Genomic DNA, 12,341 nt, shown 5'->3' on the forward strand with positions numbered 1-12,341 from the left:
CTTTTTTTTTAAACAAAATATTATTATTATTTTCTGACTTGAGTGGTTTTGGACCAAACTAGATAAAGGTTATACAGAACACAACATTTTATGTATGAGAGGGGTTGAAAAGGGAAGACAAAATCCTGTATCACTTTTAACATCTGTTCCCCATTAATAAGTCTCGCTTGGTAATTTCTAACAAAAGAATAGAAAACAGGGACTTTCCCGGCAGTCCCTTGGTTAAGAATCTGCCTGCCAGTGCAGGGGCCAGGGTTCGATCTTGGGTTTGGGAAGATCTCACGTGCCGTGGGGCAACAAAGCCCGTGTGCCATGACTGTAAGACTGAGCCTGCACACCCTAGAGCCTGTGCCCCGCAGCAAGAGAAGCTACCAGGGTGAGAAGCCTGTGCCCGCAACCAGAGAGCAGCCTCCACTCACGGCAACTAAAAAGAGCCCACGTGCAGCAACAAAGACTCAGCACAGCCAAAAATCAGAAACATACACACACAAAAACAAGGGGCGGGGGTGAGGTGGGGTGGGGTTGCCCAGGTATAGCTGTATTTGGGGGAAGCAAAAGATGGAGGGAAAACCAGGTCGCAGAGCATCCCCTAGGGAAGAGGTTTCCCTCCTGAAACCAGGAGTCTGCTCAGCATGAAAGGTGAGGCGTTCCTGGATTTAGTTCCTCAAATAGCACCACATGGTTGAAAAGTTTGACAAGAGGAGCGTGTCTTTCTCAGGCATGTGGACCCCCAGATGTTTTCCGCTTGGCATCATGAACAGAACTGGCGTCTGATCTCTTTCGGGTCATGGTTAGGACCATAAATTGCAAATGCAATTTTTTTTTTCTTTACAATATCATTTGTTTTCAAATTAGCTTCAGCAATGTGAAGGCAGAATTTTTGCTTTTTTTTTTTTTTTAAGCATCTGGATAAGGACCTTCCCTTGCTTTCTGCTCTTAGCTTGGTTAATGAGGTGTTTTTCTTCGTGGGACTCACCTTCTAAGGCGTGTTCAAAGCTGTCTTGATTAACTGAAAGAGAAAAATTGGAGCACTGGTTGGTGTCGGGTGAATTCACTCTGCTTGTATGAAACGAAGGTGCCCCTGCCCGCCCCCCTGGTGCTCCCCTGCCCCCCGATTAAGTGCATAAGTCCATGCCCTGCTTTGCTGAAGTTAGTGCTGCATTTGTCTGTTTGTTTGAAATCTTGGGCTTCTGGAATTAGTGGGAATGCCTGGCCTCATTCCCTCCCTATGTTCCTTAGAGAAGATGAGACATACGAAAGGAACAGGGCAGAAATCACTGAAGACTCACCACGTGTCAGATACCAGGCGTCAAGACCTTTATATATATTTGTGCTTAATCCCATTGGGTGCTTACTATTATCATCTCCATCTAACAGATGAGCAAACAGAGGTTCAGAGAAGGGAAGTGATTTCTCTGACACCACACAGCTTCTAAGTGATGGAGGCAAGATTTGATCCTGCTTGGCTTCCTGCGGCCTCTGCCCTTAACTACATAGTTCTGATCCCTTTAGTGTTTTTCAAACTTTGAAACTTTTCAGTTTTCAAAGGCTGATGGATGGTGAGGGGTGAGGCAGAAATCTCCAGTCCTCAGCCCAGCCAGGGGAGACACTGTTCTCCTGCTTGGAAATATGCATTTAAGTGAACCTTTCTAATTTCACTGTTATTTTGTATTGATTTGGAATATAAGGTTTATATGCCATATTTTCATTCATTTATTGCCTTAGACTGGAACTCTCTGGACTTTGTTTATTCACTGTGCAACTTCTTTGGAGGTTGAGGATGCTGGAGGCTGGCATCTTCATGCTTTGGCATCTAAGTCATCATGATAACTGAGCACAAAAATATACCCACACAGGGACTTCCCTGGTGGTCCAGTGGTTAAAACTTCACCTTACAATGTAGGGGTTGCAGGTTCGATCCCTGGCTGGTGAGCTAAGATCCCGTGTGCCCTGTGGCCCAAAGGCGAAAACATAGAACAGAAACAAGACTGTAACAAACTCAATAGAGACTTTAAAAATGGTCTACATCAAAAAAAATCTTTAAAAAATATACCCACACAGGTGGGGTTCAAGGATGGAAACCCCCAGAGTGAAGGGCCTTGATGAAAAGATTGTATGATAAGGTAATGAGAAGCGGTGACCCACCCCAAAGGCTCAGCGAGCCTCACGTCATACCTAATACCAAGGCTTCCTAATTAGAGCTTTGGTCAAAGTGACTCTGACTTCCATCATTACCAAGTGATGATAACAAAACCAGCTGAAAAAATAGTGTACTAACTCATTCACTGACTCCAGCCATCTCTGGAGCCAGGGCTTTAGGAAAATGGAAGGATTAAGGCAGATGTTTTCCACCCAAGACATGAATGGGGCCTTGACTGTGTGTCTGGGGGAGGGGGCACGTAAGCTTCCATGAAACCTTAGAAATGGAAGGAGATGTGGAGCCAAGTGTGATCATTGGCCTTGTTGGGGGTGGGGGGAACACATGCCAAAAAGCAGGTTCTTGGACTCTTTTCTGGACCTGCCAGTGTGGCATGTTTGGGGGTGCATGTCTGAAACTCCAGGATTCTGAAGCTGCTGACCCAGGCACTGACTCTCCCTTAGAAGCCCTGACCTCAGTTCAGTCCAGTTGAGTCGCTCAGTTGTGTCCCACTCTTCGCGACCCCATGGACCACAGCATGCCAGGCCTCCCTGTCCATCACCAGCTCCAGGAGTTTACTCAAACTCATCTCCATTGAGTTGGTGATGCCATCCAACCATCTCATCCTCTATCGTGCCCTTCTCCTCCCGCCTTCAGTCTTTCCCAGCATCAGGGTCTTTTCAGATGAGTCAGCTCTTTGCATCAGGTGGCCAAAGTATTAGAGCTTCAGCTTCAGCATCAGTCCTTCCAATGAACACTCAGGACTGATCTCCCTTAGAAGCCCTGACCTGGGCTTACCCAGTTATCTCACACAAAGGGAAACCAAGGTCGGAGGTGGCGGGGAGCGGGGCTTCCCCAAGGCCATACAGGTGGCTGGAGCCTGGGGTCCCTCAGTCCCAGGGGGTGGCTTTATATTGGTGCTCAGTCATTTCTCCAACTCTAGACCATAAGCGATGAACCTCACTTATTTGGGGAAGAGGAAGTGATTTATTATTTCCTTACAGAGCTGGTGGGGTAGGTCTCAAGAGTGGCAATGGAGCAGAGAGACAAAGGCAATTATCTCCCAAGGCAGTGTCTTTCCTGGTGGGCAGTCTGTCACAACTGAGGGGCCAGGACCAACTCAAACCTGGCGGGGTTTCAAAGGCAAGGAATTCACCATTAGCAGAGGTGGGTGCAAATCCTAAGCTTATCTTGTTACCAGCTGTGTGGTTTAGGGAAAGTCACTTAACCTCTCTGAGCCTCTCTGTCCCCATTTGTGAAATGGCTCACCGATCTCAGAGTAGAGTCATGCGGCCTCCATGAGGTGATTTGGGGAAAATCTTTTTTATATGGGTAAAATTCACATAAAATTAACCATTTGAATTCTGTGTCCAATTCAGGGGGCACTGATGACATTCAGTGCTGTACAACCATCACCTCTATTTAGTTCTAACACCTTTTCCTCATCTCAAACAGAAATTCAGTATCAATTAAGCAGTTACCTCGCCCTCCCCCCAGTCCCTGGGGCATAACTAATACCAGTCCCATCTCTGTGGATTGACTTATTCTGGGTATTTCCCTCCGACTGAGTCTACACTACGTGACCTTCTGTGTCTGGTTCTTTCACTGAGAATAACTTCTTGAAGGTTCATCCACACTGTAGCACAGATTCGTATTTCATTCCTTCTTATGACTGAACAGTGTTCCCTTATATGAATATGCCACATTCTGCTTATCCATTCATCAGCAGATGGACACTTGGGGTGTTTTCATCTTTTGTGAATAACGCTGCGCTGGTCGTTTGTACCAGTGTTGGTCTGAATACCTGTTTTCACTTACTCTGTGCCCATACCAAGAAGTGGAAATTCTGGCCGGGAAAGTATTTTTAAGCCCTAATGCCGAACTTCATTAACAGGCATTTGGGGATCTGCTGAAGTTATGGGCTCCCAAGGAGAAACGTAGAACTGTATGTCTCTCTTCCCCTGGGGAGAGAATTCAGAGGATTTCTGCCTGATTCTAAAAAACGGTATTAATATTTTAAAAGGTTAAATCCACTTGCCTACAGCATTGAATGTATTTAGGATACGATTAAGAACGTCACACCTCAAAGATGCGAATAAGTGGACCCAAATCTCACTAGGTGCGTCATAACTTAATTTCAATGATTAGAAAGAGTTCACTGATTCTAAAATACATTTCCCCTCTTTTGCCCATCTCGGAGATGGGGGTGTCTTACAATCAATCACACGGGAGTTACAATCAGTGCCACCAGGTGGCGCTCACGATGCCTGTGCCTCTGCAGCCTTCAGTCCAGGACCAATAGCCTTCGGAGATGGGGGTGAGCATCTCGGGAGAACACCCCAGAGATGACAGGGGAATACCCATCACCCTCGGGAAACAGGTGGTTGTGAGAAGGGGCTGAAGGCGGCAGGAAATGTTTAAGCCATGCTGTCCAAGCAGGAGTCACGAACAGGCAGCCTCTCCTTTATGATAGAAATCAAAGCTCATTTAGGAAGTACAAACATAAATGCTAAGCACGGAGAAGGCACGGTGTCATGGTTTAATTGGTAGCCATTTCCTTTCTCAGCGGTGCAGAAAATAACGGTGGTGTCTTAGTTGTAGCGAAAGTAGCTCGGCTTTTTAAAGCAAATTTAGAGTCACTGCAAGTCAGTCCCGGCAACTCTGGGTCCCTCGGTCCCCATGACCCTGGGAGGGGGCGGGGTTCTTTACCTTTGCAGACGGGCAGCGGCCCGTTCCAGTGCGATGGCTGTCCCAGGATGCAGCGAATGGTCACTTCGCCCATCAGCTCGAAGCCCTCGTAGCACATGAAGGTGAGGGACTCTCCAGGCAGGTAGAGTCGTTTGTAGAGGATCTGGTACCCGTTCTCCGGCAACCCTGGGTTGTCACAGGCCAGGGACTCCTCCGCTGAAGCGCAAGCCAAAAGGAGCTCTGATGAGATGACGCGAACCTTTGGGGCCTCCCATTCTGAGCGCGTGTGATCTGAGGCCAGGCTCTGCAGCCTCATTTCTTTGCAACCCCGCCTCGCACTGAACTGTCTCGAATTCACCTTTCCCTCTCCCACCTCTGGGCCTGGGTTACATGTGGGCACAGTAGAGTGTACTAAGCTGTGGAATCTGGGTTAAAAATCTGGGTTCTGCTGCTCGCTAGCTGTGTGACCTCCAGCATGGGCCACAACCTCTCTGAGCCTCAGCTTTCTCAATGGTAAAATAGTAGCAGTACCTATCTCACAGGGATTTGGAAGATTCAATAAGATAACGTGTACAAGTGCTTAGCATGCCCTTGAAATGTAGGTACTCAGTAAATTATGAACTCTTCCTCTTTCTTCTCAACTTGCACCTCACCTGCTCAACCAGTCTGGGTAAGTCTTGTCTTTCAACACGCAGTCCTCATGTCTCCTCCTCCAGGAAGTCCTCCCTGATGCCCCCTACCCCTAATTGAGTCACTGGTCTCTTGGGGGTTCTTCCTCCACCACAACACTGCCTACGCTGTACTGTATTTAATAACAGTCTCTTTCACTTGAGATGAGCCTGTTAAGGCATGCCTGAACCCTGCTAAAGCATACTTGAAGCTCAGGGCCTGGTATACAGTAGGAGCAGCATAAATGACCTCAAGAGATACAATAGGAGCATCATAAATGATGCCTACTAGCTTAAGAATTATTGGAGAGTTGAACTGCTGGTTTAACCCATTCCAGGGCCAGCGTGTGATATAGTTCCTTTTCAGCACCTGGATGGAATGGACACCCAGTGAAAATTGCTCTGCATACAAGACTACAAATCCTGAAACATTAAAACACGTTTATTATTTAAAAAATTAAACTGTGGTAAAATCCACAATATAACATGGACCATCTTAACCATTTTAAGTGCACAGTTGAGGAGTGTCAAATACATTCCTACTGTTGTGCAATGTCCAGAACTCTTCATCTTCCCAAATGGAAACCGTCCCCATCTAACACTGACGCCCCATCGCCGTTCCCAACCAGCCCTTGGCAACCACCATTCTACTTTCTGTCTCCGTGACTTTGACTATTCTAGGAACATTATGTAACTGGAATCACACTGCGTTTGTCTTTTTGTGACTAGCTTATTGCACTTAGCATGATTTCCTCAAGAGTCATCCATGCTGTAGCATATGTCAGAATCTTCTTTCTTTTTAAGGCTGAGTCATATTCCATGGAATATGATGCTTAAATGATGCTTACTCCTTGGAAGGAAAGTTGTGACCAACCTAGACAGCATATTAAAAAGCATAGACATTACTTTGCCAACAAAGGTCCGTCTAGTCAAGGCTATGGTTTTTCCAGTAGTCGTGTATGGATGTGAAAGTTGGAGTATAAAGAACGCTGAGCGCCAAAGAATTGATGTTTTTGAAATGTGGTGTTGGAGAAGACTCTTGAGAGTCCCTTGGACTGCAAGGAGATCCAACTAGTCCATCCTAAAGGGAATTAGTCTTGCATATTCATAGGAAGGACTGATGCTGAAGCTGAAACTCCAATACTTTGGCCACCTGATGTGAAGAACTGACTCATTGGAAAAGACCCTGATGCTGGGAAATATTGAGGGCAGGAGAAGGGGATGACAGAGGATGAGATGGTTGGATGGCATCACCAACTCAATGGACATGAGTTTGAGTAAACTCTGGGAGTTGGTGATGGACAGAGGGGCCTGGCGTGCTGCAGTCCACGGGGTTGTAGAGTTGGACACGACTGAATGACTGAACTGAAGTGAATATTCCATTGTATAGAGAGACCACATCTTGCTTATTCATTCAGCCATCAATGGACACTTGGATGGCTTTCCCTTTTGGCTACTTTGAGATAATGCTGTTATACAAACACGGGTGTGCAAACCCCTCTTTGAGACACTGCCTTCAATTCTGTGGGTATATACCCAGAAGTGGGATTTCTAGACTGTATAGTAATTCTAGGTTTAACTTTTTGAGGAACCTCCATTCTGTTTTTGACAGGAGCAGTACCCCTTTGCATTCGCACAGAGAACCAAGGTTTCAGTTTCTCCATGCCAAATCCTAAAACATTTCTTTCCTCCTGGATCTTGCTTTGCTCTACAAAGACCCAGGCCTTTACACATCACAGCTGCACTTGCCATCCATGTTTCAGAGAAACTGGCTTCTTTCAACAGCTTTCAGTGCTCACTTGATTAGCGAAACTTCTCAGAAGAGATGACATGCTGTCTCTTTTACCTGAAGGATTCCTGTAATATCTGAGTGATTTCTACAACTTAGAGGTATTATTCGCCAGCTTGTCATCAACCTGACTCTTCAGGCCCTCAGCTTAGAACATGGAGTAGGCGGTCTTTTATTATTTCATAGCTGGTGATTCTGTTCCACTGGGGGAAGAGGCAGGTTCTCCTGGTTGGGCTGTCACAGCTTTGTGCGTCGGCTTCTTGCCCTCTTCTTGGCTGGTTCCTGGCTTTACATTGAATTGGCCATATTGTGCTAGGTGGGTTGATGCTGATCCCTCTGCCCGAAATGCCCTTCCCCTTCCTATCTAGAGGAGAGTGCAGTGGAAAGGCTAAGACAGACCTCAACAATCTTCACCTGCCACATTAATGCTCTTCGTAGCAGGACCTGTGACTCACTTCCAACCAATAAACTCACAGGAAGAAACGCTGTCACTTCTGTGAGGATGTAACCGAAGACTGTGGTTTTGTCTTGCTAGCGCACTCTTGTCTTCAGAGCAACAACTGGCCATGTAGCAAGGAACTGAGGGTGACGGCGGCAAGGAACTGAGTCCTTCCATTAACCACGCAAGCTGGAAAGCGCCTCCTTCCCGAGCTGAGCCTTCAGATGAACCAGGGAACCCAGGGAAGCCGTTTCCCTGACTCCTGAGTGTTATCTGCAGTGCAGCAGAGTGGCCAGCAGGGGGCAGTGGCAACTCAGAAGACTCCTCGCCCACAAACTTTCCCTGGAATTTTCTTCATAAATGAACGGATGAATGAATATAACAAAATAATTCACTGAGCACTTTCTATGTGCCTGTCACTGTTCCTGGCCCTGGGGAGATAGAAAGTGACAAAGGACAAATTCTAGGACCTGGAAGCAAAGGACGATACGGCCAGCAGGAAGAGGAGAGGGAGCTGTGTCCAGCTGTTCTCGCCCGGCTTCATACGAGAATCACCCTGGGTTATTCAGTGAGCTGGCTCTACCCGCTAAGGTATTTTAATCAGTCCCCCAGAGCATTCTTTTTAAAGTTCTACAGGTGATTCTAAAATCCAGCCAGCAAAGAAGATGTACTGAGAGCCAAGAGGCACACAAAAACACGCTTCACATTGCTAATTATTAGAGAAATGCAAATCAAAACTATAAGGGACCACCTCACACCAGTCAGAATTACTGTCATCAAAAAGGCTACCAATAATAAATGCTGGAAAGGGGGTGGAGAAAAGGAAGCCCTCCTACCCTGTTGGTGGGAATGTCAATTGGGACAGCCGCTATGGAGCAGTATGGAGGTTCCTTAAAAAAAACTAAATATGGAGTTACCATGGGACCCAGCAATCCCACTCCCTGAGCATACGTCTGGAGAAAAGTCTAGTTCAAAAAGACACAGGTAGCATTGTTTACAATAGCTAAGACATGGAAGCAATCGAAACGTCCATCAGCAGAAGAATGGATAAAGATGTGATGTATTTAAGGCTTCCCAGGCGGTGCAGTAGTAAAGAATCTGCCTGCCAATGTAGGAGACACAGGTCCAATCCCTGGGTTGGGAAGATCCCCTGGAGAAGGAAATGGCAACCCACTCCAGTATTCTCGCCTGGAAAATTCCATGGACAGAGGAGCCTGGTGGGCTGTCGTCCACGGGGCTGCAAAGAGTCAGAAGTAACTGAGTGACTGAGCACGCATGCATACGTGCATGCCGTGGAATTCTGTGCTCACTCAGGCGTGTTGGACTCTCTGTGACCCCGAGGACTGTAGCCTTTCAGGCTCCTCTGTCCATGGATTCTCCAGGCAAGAATACTGGAGTGGGTTGCCATTTCCTCCTCCAGGGGGTTTTCCCAACTCAGGGATTGAACCTGAGTCTCTCATGTCTCCTGCGTTGGCAGGCAGATTCTTTACCATAAGCACCACCTCTTTTAACTATTACAACCCCAAGACACACTGTTACGGCCGTCCCCACTTTATATCTGTGCAAATGAAGAACTGCTGGGGTATCCCACTGGATAACCTGTCAAGCCAGTTAGTGGGAGAGACAGGATTCACATCCAAGTGGTCCAAGTCCTGTTAATCGCTGCACCAGAGAGCCCATTTTACAGATGACGAACCTGAGGCTCGGGCAGAGGTCTCTTGTAAAAGGTACACAAGAAGGAAGTGGCTGAGTTGTGGTTTGATTCTCTGCCTCCAGAGTCAGTCCAATTCAGTTTTGACCCAATCATCAGTAACAGTGAGAAGAATTCCACATGGAATTCCATCCCTGGTAGAAACCAACTGTCTTCGAAGGCATCTGTGTTTATCTCCAGTTCCCAGAAGACGGCAGGAAAGTGACATGGGAAGTAACTTGAATTTGAAACTGGAGGCCAGGCTCTGCCGCTTGCTTCATGTCTCTGGACTTCATTTTTTTCCTGCCTGTTAAGTAAACGGACTGGACCAAGACCTCATCTGTGAGCTGAGATGTGGCTGGACAATGGCATTCCCCCTGTGAGGATGTACTCACACTTTGAAATAAGGTTGTTTAAGGCAGGTATTTTCCAACCTAGATGCTACTGACATTTTTGGGCTGGGTAATTCTTTGTGGGAGGGGGGTGGTCCTGAGCCTTGCAGGAAGTTGGACAGCATCCCTGGCCTCTGCCCACTAGATGCCAGCATACCCTCTCCCAACAACAATCAAAGATGCCTCTAGAAACTGTCACTGACAGCTGTCCCCTGGGCAGCAAATTCAGCCCGGTTGAGAATCACTTGTCTGAGGTCTAAACAATTCTGATGGTAATCCGTGTGATGTCGTCCTGACCTCTCCCAGGAATTCAAGTGAGTTGGACTCACGGCTTATAGACATAATCACCAAGCTACCCTCATTCCCTCCCAGCCACTCCTCTCTCCCCTTTGGTACAGGAAAAAATGTACATTTATGGAGCACATGTGAGCAAAATGCTCAAAATCAGGTTGCTTGCTTATTGCTATGAATGGTTTATAACACACTCTACAGTACTGGAGCATTGAAACTGAGTGGTAATTAGCAACCAGTATTAACCGAACACTTATTATATGCTAGACACATGGTTATGAGCATCTGTATCTATGGTTGTCATGGTCAGTTTTTCTGATGAGGACACCAGCTTTGGCTTGTTTAAGTCACGCAGCTGACAAGTGGCAGGGCAAACTTGACCTGCTGGATTTGAAGTCCTGTGCACTTAGTGGTTCTGCGATAATGAAGGTTTGTTCCAGTTGGAGCTAGTGGTAAAGAACCTGCCTGCCAATGCAGGAGATGTCAGAGATGCAGATTCGATCCCTGGGTTGGGAAGATTCCATGTAGAAAGGAATGGCAACGTGCCCCAGTATTCTTACCTGGAAAATCCCATAGACAGAGCCTGGTGGGCTACAGTCCATTAGGTCGCAAAGATTTGGACATGACTATAGTCTAAGCTATAGACTTAGCCCAGCACACATTGCTTTCACAGAGACAGGAATCTCTAAATGCTCGAGCCTGGCATGCTGGCTGAGGTGAGGCTGCTGGGGACGATTCATCAGTGGAAACTTTTACTATGGCCACCATCTGGCCACGAGGGTTCGGTCCAGGCCGGGAACTTTCCAGGTCTCATATTTGTGGGTTCTGGGCTATGAAGGGCCAGGGCCTCTTGGGGGATCCCTACAAGCCTCCCTGGAGATTCCATCCAGGAAACCCTCACTGACTGTGTCAGATCCTCATGACTTTTCACTCCCTCCAAAGAAGGGAGGTTGCAACAAAGCCACAAAGCGTGATAAAGAGCACGTTAGCACTGCCAACCATGACAAAGACAGTAACTGCAACAAATACTGTCATTTTTTTGAATCTGCTGGGACCGAGGGATACAACGACCAAATGGATACATTCCTGGTAAGTGTGTGACTCTGAACATAACAGCAGATCATTTCAATCAGCTGCAGCAAGTGCTGTGCGGCTATAGGAGCCGTGGGAGCAGGGAGGAGGGAAGCATGACCGTGCCGAGGCGGACAGGGAGGCCTTCCTGGAGGAGGTGATGCTGAAGATTCATTGTTTTTCCTTTTACCGACTCGTGTCTCCTCCCACATCTTCAATAGATCCCAGGCTTCCTGACTATGCGGATTGTGTCTGTTTATATATCGCTGTGTTTTTTGCTGTATTTTCAGGACCTACCACCACTGTTCCCAAACTATGGACCGTGGTGCCCGGGGTGCCACTGTGAACTCATGAGGGTGCTATGAGGTTTTTAAAAATGTGGAGGAGACACAGTGACGCCTTCCAGCCCCATGTGAACTCCTACTTTGGGGAAGCTCACTATTTTAACATCAGAATGAGCTATGTCCTTTTCGATGATGCTAGGTTTTCTCTGGTTACTCTGCTAAAAAGCAAGGGCTGTGACAAAATCAAGGTGGACCAGGAGATGCGGGTGGCAGAGCCCAGCCTGACGCTAAGAGGCTGAGGTGTTTGGGAGAACCCAAAAGGCACACACATCCCCACAGTAGTAATTGTGTTATTAATTACAGATAAGGGGACGGGGGAGCCTGGTGGGCTGCCGTCTATGGGGTCGCACAGAGTCGGACACGACTGAAGTGACTTAGCATAACATAGCATAGCATTATTTAAGAATGAAATAAAAATACGATCCTTTCTGTGAATTCATGGGCATTACTTTTTCAAGCAGCTACTAAGTTGTCAGGATATAGCTACTTATTAAGTGGTTTGGAGCTAACTGGTTAATAAGTGTAACTGCTAAGTGTTCTATCCTGGGAAATCTATGAAACAATCCTGGCATTCTAGAGATTCTGTGAATTGAGAAAGTTGGGGGGCCTCTGTGTCGGCATCTGCTTGCATATAAGAGGACCCATTAAATGACTGAGCTACATCCAATAACCCTGCCTGGTAGGAAGTAGTAATCCCCTTTTCACAGATGAGGGATCGAGGCCCAGAGAGGGCAAGCTACTTGCCCAAGGTCACCCAGCAGAGCCGGGGGTGGGTCTGATGGCAAACCCCAGACTCTTCCTTCTCTTATGATCTGTCTCTTCTTCAAGTGGC

At 47.1% G+C, this 12,341-nt stretch overlaps 1 protein-coding gene across 3 annotated transcripts in view; it reads right to left on the bottom strand.

The window, feature by feature from the left end:
• SEZ6L (seizure related 6 homolog like) overlaps positions 1-12,341 on the bottom strand; it is a 191,487-nt gene that overhangs the window by 7,209 nt on the left and 171,937 nt on the right. For all 3 annotated transcript variants that reach the window (XM_027566454.1, XM_027566453.1, XM_027566452.1), the window contains exons 13-14: positions 4,847-5,041; positions 977-1,009 (exon numbers count right to left, since the gene is read on the bottom strand). In XM_027566454.1, the coding sequence (XP_027422255.1) occupies positions 977-1,009; positions 4,847-5,041 (228 nt within the window). The remainder of the gene's footprint in view (positions 1-976; positions 1,010-4,846; positions 5,042-12,341) is intronic.

The sequence above is a fragment of the Bos indicus x Bos taurus genome, chromosome 17 (genome assembly GCF_003369695.1).
Source record: "Bos indicus x Bos taurus breed Angus x Brahman F1 hybrid chromosome 17, Bos_hybrid_MaternalHap_v2.0, whole genome shotgun sequence".
NCBI classification, from domain to species: Eukaryota; Metazoa; Chordata; class Mammalia; order Artiodactyla; family Bovidae; genus Bos; species Bos indicus x Bos taurus.